General features: G+C 32.1%; 1 protein-coding gene across 1 annotated transcript in view; it reads right to left on the reverse strand.

Moving 5' to 3' along the window:
- Ppn (proteoglycan-like sulfated glycoprotein papilin) overlaps positions 1-21,385 on the reverse strand; it is an 89,261-nt gene that overhangs the window by 7,451 nt on the left and 60,425 nt on the right. Inside the window, 27 exon segments of the mRNA XM_018505254.1 lie at positions 216-635; positions 873-1,043; positions 1,118-1,333; positions 2,806-2,976; positions 4,025-4,204; positions 5,926-6,105; positions 6,330-6,506; positions 6,752-7,108; positions 7,231-7,629; positions 7,921-8,130; positions 8,333-8,457; positions 8,545-8,881; positions 8,948-9,505; positions 9,777-10,184; positions 10,427-10,853; positions 11,078-11,193; positions 11,945-12,086; positions 12,257-12,449; positions 12,781-12,944; positions 13,063-13,242; positions 13,318-13,661; positions 14,031-14,166; positions 14,255-14,427; positions 14,603-14,683; positions 14,888-15,011; positions 15,220-15,370; positions 17,441-17,523. Of these exon segments, the coding sequence (XP_018360756.1) occupies positions 216-635; positions 873-1,043; positions 1,118-1,333; positions 2,806-2,976; positions 4,025-4,204; positions 5,926-6,105; positions 6,330-6,506; positions 6,752-7,108; positions 7,231-7,629; positions 7,921-8,130; positions 8,333-8,457; positions 8,545-8,881; positions 8,948-9,505; positions 9,777-10,184; positions 10,427-10,853; positions 11,078-11,193; positions 11,945-12,086; positions 12,257-12,449; positions 12,781-12,944; positions 13,063-13,242; positions 13,318-13,661; positions 14,031-14,166; positions 14,255-14,427; positions 14,603-14,683; positions 14,888-15,011; positions 15,220-15,370; positions 17,441-17,523 (6,223 nt within the window).

The raw sequence follows: 21,385 nt of genomic DNA on the forward strand, positions 1-21,385 counted from the left end.
ACGTAGTATATAAATTCACATAAGAATCATACAAGCATTAAGATCCAGCTAGACCGTGTAAGGCTTCGATTCTATAGTTTGTTAAATCTTTAGGATTTGATTTTTCAATTAATGTGATTTAATAGTTTATTTGATGCCTATGTGTGTGTAGATTTTATCACAAAGTGGCAAGAAAACAACGTAAATTATTATTATACTAGAGTTCGTTATATAACCTTGTCTGTGAAATCTTCCGCAGAGTCGCTCGCATTGTTCTTCGGTTTGAAATCTATTAGCATTTCCACCACATCCGCCATAAATAAACGCCTGACATATCTGATGCTGGGCATCGTAGTAATACGCGGTGATACTGTCGCTACACTCGCCAGAATCGACTGGCGCCAAGCAAATCGTACTCTTTGGTTCTTCAGTCGGCGGAGTTATTGTGGCTGATGTTGGAGTAATCTCCGGTGGAGTAATCGCAGCCGTTTGCTGTCTACATTTTTTCTCGCAAGATTCCCTATCCTGGAAGCGATTTTTGTTGCCTTGACAGCCGCTATACTCGAACTCGTAGCAAGAATCAGTGCGCTTGTCATAGTAGAATTGCTTTACGAAACCGTCACAAGGACCGATCACTTCTGGTAGGGTGCAAGGATCTGAAATTTTTGTAATTTTCTTTGGATAGTTGCAATACTTTCTGAGTTTTTTGGAATATGGAAATAAAATCAAAGTATTAAATAATTTTTTTTCTGTAATTAAATAATTTCATTTTACATGCTCTAAGTTTCGATCATTTTTATAACAAGTATAATTTTTGGAACTTTTATTCTTTCATGTACCTATACATTCTCTTATTTTACAGCTTTTTATGTTTTTATATACAGCTTATGTACCTTGAACTTCTCCGCAGCGATATTCGCACTCTTCGCGAGTATTGAAATTATTGCCGTTACTCTGACAGCCGCCGTATCGGAATTGTTTGCAAACACCATCACGACTATCGTAAAACCATTTTACTTGATTTTCGGAGCAGGGACCATGTTCGTCGAGTAAAAAGCAGAATTCTAGAACATGTGATACTAGATAAATAGTGATGTTGTTACTTTTGAACAATTTTTCAAGTTGTTAAAAACGTTACCTGGCTGAAACTCGACTTGTCCTGGTGGAGGCGGAGTGGTGATTACTGCTACACACCTATTGATGCAGTCATGTTCGGTTATGAAATTATTCTCATTCCCGCCGCATCCACCGTAATAGAACTGTCGACAGTGTTGCTCATAGGAATCGTAGTACCATCGTTGAGTGTAGTTATGGCATTCTCCCAGAAGAGCGGGTAGGAGACAGATATCTTGCTCTGTATTCAACATGAATTTAAAAATTGTACTACATACTATATATGTTATTGCTTGCTAAAAAGTTTTCTAACTGATAGAGATCGTATAAAGAAAGATTATTAAGAAATCTTACTTTCTTTATTAGTATTTTTAACAATATTATGTGTTAATTAATATAGTGATAAATTTTGAAAGTTATGATATAAATTTTTGTATTACAGAATGTTAGAAGAATAGACAGAAAGAGAAAATTGACACAAGTAATTATATTTTATTTTTCTGTATAATTTCTATATATTGAACAAGTTGCAATGTGTGCTACATGTAATATAATATTACATAGGGGAAAGTGGTTTAAATCGGACCTATTTGCAATTTTTCCTCTCTATGAGGCGTAAATAAAGTCTGATCGTAAAATCGAGGGTGCCATTGGAAAGATCATTTAATTCCCTTCATTTTTGCTTCAGACTATTTTGACATATCTCTCACCTATATTGAACTATAATGGAAAATGTAAAAACGCTTTTGCCGATCCAATTTGGAACCATTGGTTCCAAATCGGACCATCCCCTGGTTTGAATCGGAAACTTCTATTTTTATGAATTTTTAGATAGAATTTTAAAATATTTTAATGTATTTTTCTTAGTATTGAGTAAAAACGAGCAATTTGACAGTCAAAGATAAAAATTTTTTCGGAAAAAGAAATTACTGACTGTTTATATTATTAGAATTGAAATCAATAAAACTCAACTAATTCGAGTATGATGATTCATAATATTTTACTGATTTAATTGCTTGGACCAGATCTGGTCAGCTGATCACCAGTACTACAACCAGGCCTATAAGTTATTCACTGTATTGTCCGATTTGGACACGGGTCCTTTAGAACTTCGGAACAAATTTTACAATAAACCACAAAAGTGATCACAAGATGCTTGATATTTTTGAATTCTACACTCTTTAATTATCTTAAATCTCAATTACTTTTCAAATTTTTGACATCTTTTAAATAATGATTTACAAAGATTTTCTTTTTTAAAAAATTTTTTGCACGGTGGCTGAAAATACATATTTGCGAATGTTATTTTATGAATGTTATTGATAGAGAGAGAGAGAACTGTCAAACTGCTATCACATATTCGGTGTCTTATAAAGACTTTACATTATAAATAGTACGCAAATCTGCTTAACCGTATTCATTTTAATTAAAAAGGTCCTATTTGGAACACGATCCGATTTAGATCACTCTCCCCTATCATAAATAACTAAATATAAACTTTTTTCAATTAATTTATAATTAAATTAAATTAAACTTTTTTTCGATTGTATACAAGAGTTTGTAGTGTTAATATAATAAAAATGCGGAAAGAATAAGCGCTTTTATAATATTTTAAAATATAATAACATTTGGAATAGAAAAAGTGTTGGAAAGAGAGTGAGAGAGAGGAGGGAGGGGGGAGGGACATAAATATTAAGGGAAATAAAATCTTACCAATTTTAGGCGGACAATCAGACTCGCATGCATCTCTAGATTCAAAATTATTTTTATTGCCATTACAGCCAGTGTAATAGAATGGCATGCAGCGATTCTCCGATTGATCAAAATACCATCGAGATTGCTTCTCTATGCATGTACCCTCCGCCCGCGGCAACGTGCAAATATCTGTTAATCGTATTAATTATTATGTCATGCAGAGTTAGATAAAACATTAATCAATCCTATTCCAATTCCAGCTATTTCATTGTACCTGTCGTTAGTTAAAAAATTCTTATTCCTACTGTTAGCTAGATTGCTCAGCAGCTACTTAACAGCTATGAATATGCACTCAATTTAAGTAAATAGTTTGTAAGAACCCAAATTTTCTAATTTCTATTCTGTCACTGCCATATATTAATGCTAGAGATCATAAATATCATAATGTATGTACACACATATGCATACGCGCGCACGTGCGCGTCTTAAACACATACAAACAGAGTATATGTTCTTCATAAAATTATTATATTATAATATAATTAAATTATTATATTATAATATAATTAAAAATTTGTAAAATAAAATATAATAAGTATATAAATAATTTATAAAATATTACAATTCTCTCTTAATTGACTACAATCAGGTTTATCAAGTGTTTAATCCAGTGTTGCGAAAAGATTTTAATTTTAACATTAAATATATAAAATGCAGTATAATATTTTACGTTAATCCTATTGTAAGAAAGATTAAAGAATTTATATTTTTATATTGTGCTGGGCGAAATTACGAGCAAGTAAAAGCGTGTATACAGATCAAAAACTGTGTGAAAGCTAACGCGTGATTGCGAATCATGTAATTGTGTTATTATATAGTCTCATATTGTGCTGCCGACATGTGATAGCTGATAACGACTCATTAGGTGCAGTCAGTACTACAACCGCTCACTGAGCGCTCAGTGAGTTCTTGCATATATGATTGGTATATTCCTAGATCTAAAAATATAGGCCAAACAGGTACAAGAGACCGTTCAGTGAGTGGTCGTAGTGAATGCATCCATAGTCAGCTTTGCATTAAATACTACTTTCAGTTACCATCACCTAAGAGCTAAATTTGTTAAAAAAAAAGGAAGAAAATAACACGCTTTCTCAAAATTGAGCAAAAGTACTGAATTTTCTTGTCACTGTGCATGATGTTACCACGAAGCAAGCTCTTTTTTCATTGCTGTCTATACCTTGTGAAGGACAACGCTGCTGGCAGGCAGCAAGAGTACGGAATCTATTGGCATTGCCTTTACAACCACCGTAAACAAATTGGCTACAAGTGACACGTTCGATATCGTAATACCAGCGTAATGCCGAACCCGGACAGGGTCCGGGATCTCTCTTCAAGGTGCATACATCAGACAGTTTTACTGTAAAAGTTCGTCCATCTATGCAATCAAGTCGATGAAGAACGACTAGAGAAACGATTAGAAGTAATACCGGTGGCAAACGAATTTTGAATAAGCCCAACATACTTACAAAAGTATTATTCATTATTGATAAACTTATGTTTCACTTATCTGCTAAATAATCCAATAGTGTGCTTTTATTATATATTATATACTTTTCAGTCAAAAATGTAAATACCATATTATATTATTGTAAATATTAAGTTCCTATTATTAATTTTATTTAAATTTTATCTCATAAATTTCTTTTATATTATATAAAATGATTCTTTATAATTTTGATAAATTTTTATATTCAATATTCAAATATATAGGGTGTTTCAAAAATAGTGATAAATCTTTCGCATAGGGGCAGAATGAACTAAGCTGAGAAGAAAAATCCTCTACCATTTTGCAATTTTCGCAATAGTTAACAAGATATTAATTGCTAAAAATTGCTGAAAATTGGTCTTCAATCATTTTTTACTCAAATACTATCAATTTTACAGAAAACCGGCAAGAGACCAAAATTGTTTATTTTTTTCTCATAGAGTTTTAAGAATTTGTTTAGAATTTTTCGGGATTTTTTAATACCATATTTTCTCATGTTGGTAAAAATGAGAAAATGCAATATTAAGGGGCATATTAATTTTTTATCCTTTACTTTTTTCCCCGTAACTACCATAGTTTTCCATTTATATCATTGGAATACCTTTTGATTAATACTTTATTTTCGCCTGCAATTATTATATAAATCCATGATTCTGAAGAATTTGCGGAACAATTGCTGAGCAGCTCGAGAAGAGAATGATCGAATTATAATTTAGAATTTTGTACGCAAATGTCTTGATAACCACTGGATATCGTGTTGAAGAAGGATATTGATTTCAATATAATTCGTTTTGACACGCGTACGCACGCACGCACGCACACGGATCTCTACATTACATCGTGCACGTTTATTCACGATATCATTAATTTTTCCAATGTCTTTTTCATTCCAGTCGCCATTTTGGGTTCATTTTGAATTTTCAAAAATGCCATACAGCATCGAAAAATAGACATTTCAAGGAAAATTTTAAACCTTTTTAAAGAATTTTATCTCAAAAATTGAAATGGGCAGGGGGTGGCCGATTTAACAGAGAACGCCCTATATATTATTAATCAGATTTATACAATAGATTTAACTTATTAGATTAGAAAATTTAATAAAGTCGATAGTCATTATTAGAGCCCGGATTATCCGCCGACTAACGCGTGAGCGACGTACTGATTCGAGTCGACCGTAGCTCGTTCCTCACGATTCTCATTGACTCGCCCAAAGCCATGGCGAACGATAAAGCGATGGCGCTTAGGAGATGTAGTGAGAAGAGCTAGCTACGGTCGATGCGATCTCAGAACTTTAATCTGGGCTCTAGTCATTATTGTCACAAATATTAAATCGATAAAAATATCAGCACTAACATTTCATATAAATGATAAAAACATTAATTTTCAAACTTGAAATCAATTTTAAAAGAATAATAATCATATAATATCTCATCGATAGCCAGATTCATTATAAATAACAGATACTGATTAAAGTAATTTAAAAAAATATTTTTAGACAAATGTCACATAGATAATTTTTGTAATTTATGTAAAATACACAAAATTTAAAAAAGCCTTATAAAAAGCGATAACAATATATAAATAAAACGAACCTTTCCTTCGACCTGGCTGTAAGCATTGTTGGTGGCAAGCAATTTCTGTCGGAAAGTTGTTGTCATTCGCTTTACAACCACCGTATACGAACTGTTCGCAAGTTTGCGATTCTCGATTGAAGTACCATTTTGTGAAATTGCCTGCGCAAGGACCTGCTTCTTTCGGCTGATCGCAAGGATCTGTAGGTGAAGTTTAAATGAGAAACTTACAACTGTCAGTTTGGTTGGTTCATGAATTTTTTCAAGTGCAATATATATTTTATTTATTATTCGATTAAATTCAGTGTGTAATGTGTAAGATTTTTTGAAAGACGTATTTATACGGGAAGGTAAATTAAATTAAATAAAGATATATATATATATATATAATATGTATATATTATATATTATTAATCATTGCTTACCGATGTCGTTCGGTGTGACACAAAGTTCTTCGCACTCTTCTCTTGTTTTAAACTTGTTGGAATTGCCGAGGCAACCACCATAGACGAATTGACCGCATTGCTTTCTGCCGGCATCATAATACCACGTTGGATGATATCCTTCGCAAGGACCAGAGATTTTTGGTAAAAAGCAAGCAGCTGTAAAATAAATCCAATGATTTGTTTGAATGTTGAGTCTAGAATTTTGATGTTTTAAAATTTAAATAGATGTAATTGAGTCGTGTATAGAATTGGTTTCAAATCTAAATTCTATAAGGTGAAAAATATTATATATATTTAATTCTAATCTTATATTACAAAGAAACGCAATATATACATATATATATAACACTTAATTATATGTATATTACACATTATGTGTAAAATATTATATTTAGAGTTACCTTTTCCTTTTGGTTGAACGCAAACTTCTTTACATTCTTCCTGTGTTTTGAATCGATTTTCGTTACCCTCGCAACCTCCGTACCAAAATCTTGAACAACCACCGTAGTCAGTATCATAGAACCACTTGACCGTAAAATCTCGACAAGAGCCTCTGTCTTTTTTCAAACCACATGCGGTACCGGGCACCGAAGGTATTGTGATACAACTTTCAAAGTTCTCGCCTTGAGCTTCCTCAATTCCGTCCGGACAGCATCCATATTGTGATGCGTCGCATGTACAGCCCGCGAAATTTGGTCCTTTAGCAGGTGTTCTACCATCTGAACAACATTTATATTCCGTATTCTCGCATCCACAACCTGTAAATGTTATACAATGCGTTACAAAATGTACGTCATTTTCTGCTCTTCTTATGCTTGAATTACTCTCAACATTTGGATTTTATATATGTACCATATTTGTATGTTGATCGTGGAGTTACCTTGACCATGAGAGCCCTTGGCGATAGTAATACCGTCGGGACAACATCCAAATTGGTAAGTGTAACACGGGCATCCCTCAAAATTGCGTCCGCTGGCGGGAGTAAATCGATTCGGGCAACAACCATAAGGTGTATATAGACAGCCACAACCCTCGTTGTTTGGTCCACGCGCTACCGTCGAATTATCCGGGCAACAACCGAATCTCGTGTATTGACAGCCACAGCCGTAGAAGTTTGGTCCACGGGCTGGCAGACTGTTATCCGGACAGCACTTGTATGGTGTCGATAAGCAGCAACCTTCGTTGTTCGGTCCATGAGCTGGCGTTATTCCATCCTCGCAGCATCCATAAATACTGTCGTGACATGGCATGCGACAACCATAGTTGTCTGGTCCGAGAGCTGTAGAAACAATTACAGACGATGGAGGCATTACAATGAGACTAGTTTAGAATGGTTAACCAATTTGTTTTGATTATCTATTTGATCAATTAATAACACGTATGATGGAACCACCAATAACACACACACACACACACACACACAACATTATAAAATATTATTTCACAGTTAATGGTATTATGTTCCAAATATATTAATAGGTAATATATTTTCCGATTCAACAAATTCTATATGAATAATTCTTACAAAATTTGTGTTAATTAATTTATTATTACATATTATGTAACTAACCCGCGAAAACCCCATCAGAACAACATCCAAAGTAGGACGCGCTGCAATTTTCGATATTAATGACACCGCAACCCTCAAAATTGATACCAGTTGCAGTGGTAATACCATCAGGACAGCAACCGTAAGTGGTGTTTGCACAATCTTCGAGTGAAACAGGTTGTGTTGTTATTTCATATATCTCCGTTTCAGAAGTGACTTCTTCCTCGCAACCTTACCATAATATATATCATTATTTAAAACATTCGAAAATATGCATAATATACATTTATATTACATATAATAAATACGTTTAATATATAACTAATTGGTCCAATTTCAGAAATATCTAAATAAGGCATACAAATTTTGTAATATATTCTTACATGTGAGGGATATAATTTACGACACAAAGGCAAAATGGCAAAATATATACCTTCGCTGTTAGGACCAGAAGCGACTTTAATATCATCTGGGCAACAACCAAATTCAGTTACATTACAACATCCCAAATAATCCTTTCCACTAGCTGCAGTCTCGTTATCTGGACAACATCCAAATCTACGCGTTTAAACGGACAAGCGATTAAATTATAAAACTAAGATGATACATTTGAGAAGAATTTACTTTATAAAAATAAAAACTAACTCTGTTTCTTTACATGGTTTCTTGCATCCTTCATAATCGTTGCCTTGCGCTGTAGTAACACCATCGGGACAACAACCAAAAAGTGATTCATTACACCGAGAGTCTGGACAACCCTTGTTCTTGGGACCAATGGCTGGTGATACGCCATCGGAACAGCAACCATATCGTGTCTCGTTGCATGTTTGTGGCATCGGACAACCATGACCAAATGGTCCCTGAGCAGCGGTGATATTGTCGTAGCAACACCCAAACGGTGTTTTTTTGCAGCTCTTTTTTGGTTTGCATTGCCGTTTGTGCGCCGTTGTATCTGGGAAGCTGGTTGTCCATACCTCTGTGACTAAAATTATGTTGATATTAATATAAAAAATAAAAATATTTGTTTATACTATTCGAGATTACTTACTATGAGTCTTTTCGGTAAGATCGATTTCTTCACTGATTGTGGAGGACGTAATTTCTGTCATAATGGTTTCACCAGATACTGTTGTGTCTTCAAAAGACGATGTTGTAATTAACGATTCAGTTGTCTCGCTTGATTCAGTCGTCATAGTTGACTCGGTAGTCTCCGTAATTTCCGTTTCCGTAGAAACTGTGATGGTAGGTTCACTAGATTCTGTTGCGTCTGATTCGACAATTGTGCTTGAGGTCGTAACATCGCTAGATTCAGACGTTAGTCCGGATTCTGTTATCTCAGCTGATTCCGTGCTAATGCTGGACTCAGTTGTCTCTCCCGATTCGGTTATTTCGCTACCAGTTGTTTCAGTCTCATCCGATGAACTCGTCTCAGAAGTAATAGTGTTTTCTGTACTAGTATCAACTGTTGTACTGTAACTTTCGTCTGTTTGACTTGATACCGTAGTTATGGCATCAGTACTCTGTTCCTCTGAACCGAAATCGTACTCTCCTTGTACTTTCAATTCTGTTGTTTGCTGAGAAATCATTGTTGATGTCATCGCTGTTTCTGCAAAATATAATTAATTTGTACTTTTGACTTGCTGATAGTGAAATTAATTTAATTTTTCTTTCGTGTTAAAAAGAATATCTATAAGCGGTCCCTTTCAAGCATTTTTATGTATAAAGATATTAAAAATCTCGTAAAATACATTTAAAAGATTGTGCATGTACATTATTTAAATTTAAATAAATTTAAAACAATAAAATACAATATTTTAATTATATCGATCTCTATATGATATTAAATTCGGGTTATAAACAATTTTTAATATACTTACCAGATGTGGTAATCTCGCTTGCAGTTGTTTCTATTTTCTCTGTTATTGTAATCTCCGTTTCTGATGAAGATAATTCTGAAAATGTACTTGGTGAAGATTGCGTAGACTCGGTCGTGTCTGTAGATTCAGTAGTTGCTGTTGTTTCACTCTCTGTCGAATCGGTCGTTTCAGTATCGGCTGTATCTGTTGTATCTGTTCCAGTGGATTCAGTGGTTTCTGTTGAAGTGGTAGAGATATCGGTATCAGTTGATTCGTTTGTATTGCTTGTTATGTCATCTGAATCGGTTGTCGTATCACTGGATTCGATTGTTGTTTCTGAATTTTTACTAACAGTTGATTCGATATCTACATTGCTAGTCAATTCGCTGGTGATGGTAACGGAATAATCTGTTGATTGTTCTGTTGTCCCTGATTCAACATAAAATTAACAAATATATGCACATAAGACAATAATGATTTTATAAATGATATACTCAACAATATACAATGGTTTAACATTACGATTTAACGATATGATTTACATACATCAATTTGGATAATCGGTATTTCAAAGACTATAATAAATTAATATATTAATATTGGAAATATACTAATATCTATAATATAGTATCTATAATATAATATAATACGATATAATGTGAGAAACATACTATCGAATTCCGATACTGAGACTTGAGTTTCTTGAGTAAATTCGTCCGTGGATGCACCGGATCCTTCAAAACTGGTACCGGATCCTTCGAGCGTTACGTCAGTTCCTTCGGTGATGTCCGATGATTCATTTATGTCTGTTCCGAATTCAGTTGTGCCGGTTTTGCCATCCGTCGTAATTCCACTAATTGAACTTTCGCTCTCTTCGACAACGGTAGAGCCAATGTCGCTAGTGCTGCCGGTAAATAAGCTAGTATCAAACATGGTAAAATTATCGTCACCACTACCTTCGCCGCTACCCAATTCGGAAAGTGATATATCGCCTCTCGTAGAATCACTAAACATAGTGTCGTAAGTGTCACTTCCGGTAAATATTAAATCCGGAGTTGTTGCTTCTGTTTGCTCTATTAGTTTGCCCATTGTCACTTTCTGAAACGAGAAAAGGCGCTTCAATGTTACAGCTATCCGATTCTTCTCGGCGAGATGTAAAATCGAAAGAGTCCCGTGTTACCAGATTGTTCCGCGCGTAAGGAAAGGTTTATTTGATTTGCGAATCTGACGACTTTTTGAAACGGTAAAATAATAAGAAATGAAGTTACGAAGTAACTCAGTCGTACTTAATATTTGATTAAGTACGACTCGATTTTACTTACCCCCGCAGGAAGACTGAATTCAACAGCATATTGTTCATCTTCTTCTTCCTCCTCACACTCTTCCTCCTCCGAGTCTATAGTTTTTTCATCTGGTTTCTCGTCGATTAATGTCACGCCTGCGTTCACCAAAAAAATAAAAAATTTACAGAAATCTTTAACAATTTAAATTCTTAACACGAATCTTTTACAAGTATGCACATGAAAACTTGTAACATCGGATGATTTTATGCGTGCATTCTATTTATCATTAACAATTTTCGAAAGAACATCGAAAATTTAATTTTCCTTGCTACAGAGAATAAGTGATATTTTATTCACGGTAGGTGGTTCGTGTTGCTCTTTAGAATAAGTACTGAGACATTTGAATTTAATACCACGAACCTCATTATTGTCACGCCTGCTGTTCTAGGCGTATTCTATATTTTGTGCTCGTAGCCTATAATGAAAAGGTTTACGTCATAATAAATTGCGTAACCTGCGTTATAATGAAGCAAATGTTAATATATTTTATGATCTCTAATGATGAAAATGACAACCACATTTAAGAGATTTTCAAAGTAAATAGACAATATCGACGATATAATTTATTTTCTAAATAAGATAGTCTAATAGATTTGTCAATAAGGCGATAACATTTAATGACGTATATACATATTGTACACTATGAAATAAATAAATTAAAAAATTTTAATCAATACGTTAATTAAACTAATTTACTTTCTAAAGTTATTGATATAAATCTTTTTAACTATATTATTATTTAAAAAATTATTTTCTTTTTGTGTAAAAATTATTAATTTTATCTATGTTAAATATTAAACTATTTTATTTAAAAATGTAAAGTTTAAGCTTAAGTTTAATTTTTACCTTCTTCACAAGGTTGATCATTGCATTTTTCAGTAGAGAATATGATGTCGTCGGCATTACACTGATTCACAGGTACGGTTTTGTTGTCCTTCATACAAATTACTTTACGAGTCATGTCGCCACCGTCACATGGCTTTGAACACTACAACATATTATGACATCGTTAATTACATTTCGAAAAAATTAATAAATCTGAATTATAATCAAGCTTTACAAAACTGTAATAGTAAATTTAAACAAAGCAGTATCAATTAACCGTGAAAATAAGAATGTTACATGTTGTCGCGGAAATAATTAAAAAGTTAAGCAAACCTTGCTCCAAGGCCCTGCGAACCATTCGCCTTTACATGGTTCTTCAGCGGTGCAATTTTTAATATTTTCAAATTTTTTTTGGGGGTCACAATTCTCGTCCGAAACTTTCTTCACAATATCGTTGCTAAAAGTGCCACAGAACACTTTGCGCATTTGAACGCCGTATCCACATTTTGCCGAGCACTATGAAAATGTGTAATAAAGATGAAAAACACCAAGAAATTAAATTTTATTATATATTTAACCTTTAAAGTACGGGAATCTGTTTAAAATTTCATAGCTTTTCCTTTAGTAAGATTTATAATTCATTATATAATTATTTTTTGCCTCAAAATATGGCATTATTTCAGTGCCACTATAGTGACATTCCCGTTCTGTAAAGGTTAATTAAAAGGAATATAAGAATATTTAATTCAGAGGATATTACTAACGCTTAGCTACTTTGTTTGTTTATACTTGTCTCTTAAAGCATTATATATATATTTTTATATATATTTTTATATATATTTTTATATATATTTTTATGCGAGGTGAACCACTGAAAATCGCAATTCTTAGCTTTATCACAGTCTCTTTCCAATTCTGGTTTTTTGTCTGGATCACACAAATTATCTGGATAAACTGTGCCATCTTGAGTAGCGCAATGGGCCGTTCTGGTTTCTTTGATGAGATCACATTTCTCCTCGCACTATCAAGATAAAATTTTCAATTGTATTAGTTTGTTCAAAACTTTGAGAAGCGTAAAGAAGTAATTTCGGGAATTTTTTCATTTAATAAAAAGTTATTCGCGAATTCAGAGAACTTACTCCGCTCCATTCCGAGGTAACCCAATCGAGACCAGCGCAAGGTCTCAGCTCGCAAGCTTTTTCATTTTCAGGCATTTCCGTTTCACATGCTCCATTTTCTAACACTTGGATCTTGCCATCGACTTTCTTGTAACACGTAACTGTTCTCGTTTGCTTACCAGGTCCGCATATATGATCGCACTAGAAGAAAATAGATTTCTTTCGTCAAATCATATAATTCATCGTAATTTAATACCGCATGATAATGTAACTTACAGGCTTCCAGGGCCCTTCGTGCCACTGTGGACAATCTACGTCTTTGTTGCATTCTTGCTTAGTAAGCCCTTTTGGTCCCACTTTTTCCAAACATTGAGAATCATCCACCACGGAAGCTATTCCACCTGAGATGATTTGTTCGCATTTAATCTCTCTAGTCTGCTCGCCCCCTTCACCGCAATGTTTGGTGCAAGTTGACCATAAGCCTTCTATCCAAATAGGCGGACATGGTTCTTCGCTACAGCTTTGAGTGTCAGTCGGTTCCAACTGCGGATCGCATAAACTCTCATCCACTGGCTGATTGTCACGCCTCCGTACACAAGCCACCCGTCTCGATTGGTAGCCTTGAAAAATAAACGGAACATATTTGCTCTTGTTGAAATATAACTGTAATTATTACTTTAATTATAGCGGATTTGCTTTTAAATTTTGATTTTGCACACTATTTGCTTTTATTGCAGTCGTACTTAGTTACAATGTTTCGACAAATTTATTAATATTTTGATATTATAAAAATAATTTGCTAAAGGCCAATCAAAACAATTTTTTGTTTTTATCGACATAAATCTTTTGTTATTATCAACATAAATCAACAAGTCTTCCAAATATTTGTGCATATTGTATGAAACCATCGTTTCCTAATAATAAGAAAATATGATTTTAGAACCTACACTTTTAATCACGTGCATATTAAAATTATAATCTTATAATACCTCCACCGCAACTAACACTGCAACTTGAAAATTCATCGGTTACCCAAGTGTAACTATCCGGATCGGTACGCGCCGAAAACTTCTTAGGTATGCTGTACTCGTAATGCACTCCCACGTTACGATCTTGGTACAGCAACTGCGAAAAGAAAATAATTTCTCATTAATACATTCCTCGTTCTGAACATTTCACTAGCAAAAGAAAATCGATACCGATGTATACCGACCACAACGTAAATCGGTTCATTTGTAGGTCCCAGTGCCGTGATGGTATCGGGTGCTGCAAATCCTTGAGGATCTCTAGCATAATGAAAGATCGTACCAGAAAAGCGCAAGCTGCGTGGAAAATCTATCCTCCAATTGCCATTTAAATAGTAATGTCCGGTTGTGTTGCGTATGGCTAATTAACAAGTTTCAAGAATACTTGGAATGAGCAATTATATTATTGTATTAAACAACTTATTGGTATTATATATTTATTGATATTAAATTATTAATATTAAATATATTATGTATATATGTTGCACTATGTATCGTTTGATATTTATACAAGTTTTCATTTCAATTAAACCCACCTAAATAATTGTTGGATGGATAATTTTCTTTGATAACGATATTTGTCGCACCTTCGGGAATAAGTAAAATATCGATATATCCTGGAAATGTAATATTTCTCTATTATTGGTGCAGAGAAATAGATTAAAAATAATAGAATTGCAAATAACTTTATAAAGTAAAAGAAAATTAACTAAAATATATAATATTAATTATACAGAAATAATTTTTATTGCTTGTTAGAAATTTGTTATGGAACATTTGTTACTAATATTAGTAAATATTAATCAACGAAAATAACTTACCCACTTGAAGATCGTCTGTGTCAAATAAGCCGCTAACGGTATTGCAATCTGAGCCATCGCCACCACATTCTCTACACGCATCTTCCTTGGCATCACTGCCCAGCATCATATCGCACCCGACGTGCTATATATATTTAAAATAATTTTATAATAAATTTTATCGCAATACAGCTCTATTTTCGTTCTTATATTTCCTTTAATTATAACAGCTTAATCATAAGTATTATTTAACGTAAGCCAATATTATTCGATAATCAAATAAAATTATCTAATTGCATCTTTTACGCAATTATTAAATTTATAATAATAATTAATGATTAAACATAACTCACCATGCATTTGCCTTCGACGCAAACATCGTTCTTTTCGGGTTCACAAGGAGTGCCGTCGATCACAGCGACTTTATGTCTGTAGAAAAATCGCTCTCCTCGTGGCATGCAATTTAGTTCGCATTTATTTGGACTTCCGATGTACGGAATCCAACTATAGGAAACAAATATGATAACATATAAATAAAAATCGATAATTATATTGCACCTATTTATATTATAGGATATTATGAACTATAGAGATGCATCAGATCGTAAAATTATTGGATACCGGATATCGAATATCCGAAAAGAATGTCACACCAAATATCCGATATTCGGATATCCGGTAGGGCAGTTATCTGGCCAGATACCGGATATTTTCTGGATAGCCATCCCCCTTCCCTCACTACAAATTCTCTTAAATTCTTAAAAAAAAAGGGAAAGCAAGGGAAAATAGCGATTGAACAAGATTGTTTGTAATACAATTTTAATATTGCTTAGTAATCAAAGTTCAATATTAATAAATTTTTCATAATAGACAATAATATTTCAGCATTTTTCAGTGACAATCTTTCGATTATCGGCATAAACTATCACACATACTTGTGCAAAACTATAAACTATTTAAGAGATTTAGGGGCCGATTCTGTAACTCTTAACGACAGTCGTTGATGTCGTTGCGCAGATATTATGTAGAGTAAAAAAGCTGCGCAATGACATCAACGACTGTAGTTAAGAATTATAGAATCGGCCCCTTAGCTGAAAAGAATAAAATTTTGCATCAATAACGCAAACAATATAAAATTTCAACCAGATATATGTTTCCAGATACTAATGACATCCGACACACTATCCGATCGGATAGTAAAAAAGTACCTACCGGATAATAGAGGATACTGGATATTTTCCGAGTATCAGATGCATCTCTACTTAGGAACTATTATTTAATTCTTCTGTTTATAACAAACGATATGCTTTGCATTGGTAGAAAAAGATTCATTACGGCAAATAAAAGATTTATTATTTTATTTTATGTTGATGAATAATAATATTTGTGTGATGATAATATAGATTTTTGGTAGAAACTTTCAAATCCTTTTTAACTACTTGAAGAAGAAAAAGTATCCATAATAGAAGACAAGGTTCAAATATGGACAATGATCTAAGTATGAATAAGCGGTGTTTCAGTTCCATATAGCATTGCTATCTGATAACAAGCATATATATAATTTCGTTGAACGTCATACAGCTGCATTTAACGATTGCTTTCGAGGCAATGTACAAATTACATACCTATAATTGTTAGGTTTTTGATAGTTGAAAATTTGTGCAGGTATGAATATTTTATTTTTTCTAAAAATGGCTTTATTAATGAAATTGTTTATAACCTTGAAAACAGTATAAGATTTGATACATGTATGAAAAGGTATTTTGAGATAAAGTGGGAATACATTGTGTTTCTTATAACTTAATTTTATGATACGATGTTACAAGGCATGGATTACGCTAAATAACGGCCAACAACCTATATATTTTGTGATCAAAAATTCCCAAACTATGGAAAAGAAGAATTATGAGTGCAATATGAGCTCTGCGGGCACACATTGATTGTGCAGAAGCTGAGGAAGATTACTATACATGCGATTATTGTCGAAGTAAATGTAATAAAAAAAAAACTAACATTTATCTATTAAAATTTCAATATGATTTTTGTTGATTAATTTAATTAAATTTGGGGAATTATTAGTATTTCAGATTGATTGTGTGTTAAAAGCATCGGCGCGCAATCAGATTTAAATTTATTTAAAAATATACATATTGTATATACATGTATTAATTTAACATCTAACTTTGTCTGTAATTGATGCTTTTCGTATTTAATTGATTTATTCATATAAACACACACAGTCTTGTTTCTTAATTATGTTTTCGCTCTTTATAAAAATATTTCTTTGCATAAATTCTGCTATTCTCTGATTTAATATGTAGATAGCTACTTATTTTTAAATAGTCTTTTCAAAAACAGCGATTTTCTATTTTTTTTTAGGAAGTTTTATACTGAAATTTTAATGAATGTACGATTATCCTTTTTACAAGTATTGAAGTAGATGCTCTACTAATTCAGTACATATATTCTCAATAAGTTTAAACAACTTACGATATAAAAAAATAAAAGTGAGAGAGAGAGAGAGAGAGAGAGAGAGAGAGAGAGAGAAAGCGAGAGAGAATAAAAGAGACCTACTCGTAATAAACTCCTTCGAAGGGTACATTGTTAAACTCCGCACACTGTTCCGCACGAAAATCTTTCGATTCGCCAAGGCATTCCTGCAAAAAGAAGTATAATTGAAGTTTTTCGATTTAGTAGGACAAAATTATTGACGCACAAATCAAATTTTAATTTAAATTACTTGATAGTCTGTAGTATCGAGCAGACAACAAATCAAATTGAAATGATTCTAGTTTAATTATCAAAAATGCGAATTGTTTTACAAAGAAATTATAACTTTTCTCTCTGTAATAAAAAATGATAATTTAAATAAAGAAATAATATTTGTTAATATTTTCTATCAACATTTTACAATATTTTGTGATGATTATATCGAAAAATTCTTTTGCACTTTTGCGTTACAAATAATTGCGTTATAAATATCAGTCGATGCAGCAATTTAAAAAACGGACTAAATAAAAATAATATTTTTCTAAGGGGGATAACGTTTGCTGCGGTCAGCTCTTATCGTGAATAAAAAATAAATTTGTATAATGCAAACATAATTATTAGTTTGCAAATGTGTAATAAAAAGAAAGTAAAACGACGTAAAACGAATGCTTGAAAGCTTAAAATTACTGTAAAAGTAATTCATTTAAATGTATTCATTTAAACTGTAAAAGTAATTCATTTAAATGTATTCATTTAAACTGTAAAAGTAATTCTTTTTTATAGCATTCAACTCCGCTTTATCATTTTCGATCAGTTTGTTAACCTCGAATTCAAATTACACATTAATGGCGAGTGAATGCCGAGTTTTTATATAAAAAAATACACACGTGCTTGTGTTGAGGAAAATGTCTCATTACCGTATAAAGGGACCGAAGAAAAATGTTACTTATAGGTAGAAAGATCTTTGTAATAACTCTAATTTTTAGCTAACGGTTTCTTTTATTAAATCAATTTGATTTCTCTGTTAAATACTTTATCTCGTGAGATACATCATTTGCTTAATATTATTACAGTAGTAAGAATAAAAAAGAAGTAAATTATTTATCAAACTTGATATATTTAACATGCAATTTTATATCTTCACTTTTTTATCGTATTTTTTCAATTTTGATTAAAAACTATTTACGAATTACTTTTGACTAATTTTTATCATATCTAAATTAATTGCTAACTCTTTTTGGTAACTTGAATAATGAGACTGATAGATTTACATATTTTACCCTTGTTTAATACTATGAAATAAATGCGTATGTGTTGTGCTATTTCATGAACGCCCCGTAAAAATAAAATAAGTCAGAAATAGATGTGTTTCACATTGGCGAGCAGATCTGTGAGGCAAGTAACATCGATAAATCGAGTGGAATCTTAGCAAAAACGAAGAAAAGATACTCCGATGGGACCGGTACCACGCACGAGGCTACAGCGTAAAATTTATGGTACGAGATTTCTTGCGAATGGAATGAAACACTAGTAAAAATATGGCCAGGCAACAGCATAGAATTTGTAGGATTATCATTATTATGTCATGACATAATTTCAGTTGATTAATAAGAACAGTAATTCTTTTTAGATAATTATGTTCTAAAAGTTTTACATTAAACAAAATTTTTTTATGCCATTAAAAGGTAAAACGACTTGTTATAAAAAAATTTTTTTAAGAGTTGAAAATACATAGCCAATAATATGTGCAAAATGAATTATATAATAACTATTGATAACTTCGCACTACTTCGGAAAACTGATGCACCATATACAGGGTAGGCCAAAAATTTGGATACAGTCGAATATCTCTTTAAATAAAACATTTTTCAGAAAAATGTTTTATATATCTACAAAGTTGTAGGATCTGAATAACGCATCAAACAGCAAGACTTATTTAAGTATAAGTATGAAGGAGCTCTCAAGGTTAATATTAAAATTTTAAATATAAGCTCCCACTTTTTATTCAATATTTTTCTAACTGACATCGAGAACTTTTCAAAGCACTACAATGAAATTCCTTTAATCTTTTTCGAGTTGACAAAGTTCAGATACCGCCAGCATTAACATTATTCATATTCAAGGTGTCTGATTAATATTTGTCAAGGTCAAGATCATTGTTTTATGTTAAAAATGAAAATGAGGGGAACAATTTTCAATGATCTTTATTTTGACAAATGTTATCAAGGTTATATTATAACCCCGAACAACATTCGGTATAGGTTTTAGCCGTTGATCGGATACTTTGGATAACGCTAATGCTGGTGGTACTTGAACTTTGTCAACTCATACTTCGAACAAAACTTATAGCGTTTTCGGCCCGGCCAAGTTTGCACCAACCTGGGTTGGATTAATGGCGTTTTGTGCTCTCCTATTGGTAGAGCGGGTGACGTCAACCAATAGGAAAGAATAATCCAACCTAGGTTGGTGCAAACCCGATCGGGCCGAAAACGCTATTAATCAAAAAGAGTTTTATTGCAATACTTTGAACAAATCTGAATGTCAGTTACAAGAATAATGAATAAAGAGTAGGGGTTTTCATTTAAAATTTTGAAGTTGACCTTGAAAGCTCCTCCATACATGGGGGAGACTGGGGACAAAAGTAACAAGGTACAATAGTAACTTTGTTAATATTTCTTGAATTATAATTCTTATAATTCTTTTTGAGAAAGATTTATTACGAAGATGCAATAAAGTGGAAGCATAAATAGACAAGGATAACATACGAGAGAGAAATAAATTATGAAAACGACGGTGAACGTTAAAATCCTCACTATATGTTGCAAATTTACGTTAATTGTATGTTTATCTTTTTATATGTCATCTTACGTATATAGATAATATTTCATACAGAAATAATTGTTTTTTAATAATTTATGATCTATAATAAATATAATTATAATTTTTTATAACAAGATGCAACTACTGTTGTTCCAGGAAATAAATGTCAATAATATCGCTCTCTCAATTATAGAACTTGTATAGCGATGTATGTACCTTGCTATTTGTGTTCTAGTTAGCATCTAGCTCTAACAAAGTTAATACTTCGCGAGTCAATGCCACATATAATAGACTTCCGTTGAATCTTCTGTAGTCCGTCACAAAAACACATAAAACGCACATAACACAGAAAAAACGCTGACACAATATGTATTCGGATGCAGTTTCGTTTTTAGATGATATGCTTATATAATACATTATCAAATCATAATATTAATATTTGTTTCTATTAGCATTGTTTTTTTTTCTTATAAAAATACGTTATCTAATTTATTTTTTGTATTAAAGTTATAAAAGTTAATATAGTAAGGAGGAAAAAGGGGTTGTAAGGAGTCGAAGAGAATACCGTTTGTTGTTTTAAATAAGTTTATATAGTTAATTAATATTATGTTAAAAATATAATATAAAATACATTTTAAATAAAAGGCTAATTATAGAGTTTTTAATAATATTTATCAATTACACTGATCAACACTGATTTTGCTAAATTTTAATTGATTTATGTATGTTTCTTTCATGTTGATTCTAAAAATGAAGTATTTATCCTACGAGCTCCAATTTTTTTAACTGACATTTCTCTTTTTAAAAATTTATGTAATTTACTAACAATATGTAATTTACTAACAATTCGTCGGATATGGAGTATTTTTCTTAATTTAATTAATTAATTTTTATTTAAAGTCCTTTTATCATGAGTAAAAAAATCATGTTAAATTTAATACTATTCTCTTTAAATCATTTACGTGATTTATGTATAACAATAAGCAGGACAGATAAGTAGAGAAGTTTTTAAATGTTATTCAAAAACCCTGCTTTTCTTATACATAAATTTAACAAACAGATTTCAAATCAGCAAAAAATACTATACGAAATACTATACCCTGTCAGATCAATTTAACAAAAGAAAAGTAAAATTTTTTGTCAAACAGTATTATTTAATATTATTATGCAATAAATTTCGAAATATTTTAATAGTAATGTACAATTTAC

Source organism: Trachymyrmex cornetzi, unplaced genomic scaffold, assembly GCF_001594075.2.
Source record: "Trachymyrmex cornetzi isolate Tcor2-1 unplaced genomic scaffold, Tcor1.1 scaffold203, whole genome shotgun sequence".
Classification (NCBI taxonomy): domain Eukaryota; kingdom Metazoa; phylum Arthropoda; class Insecta; order Hymenoptera; family Formicidae; genus Trachymyrmex; species Trachymyrmex cornetzi.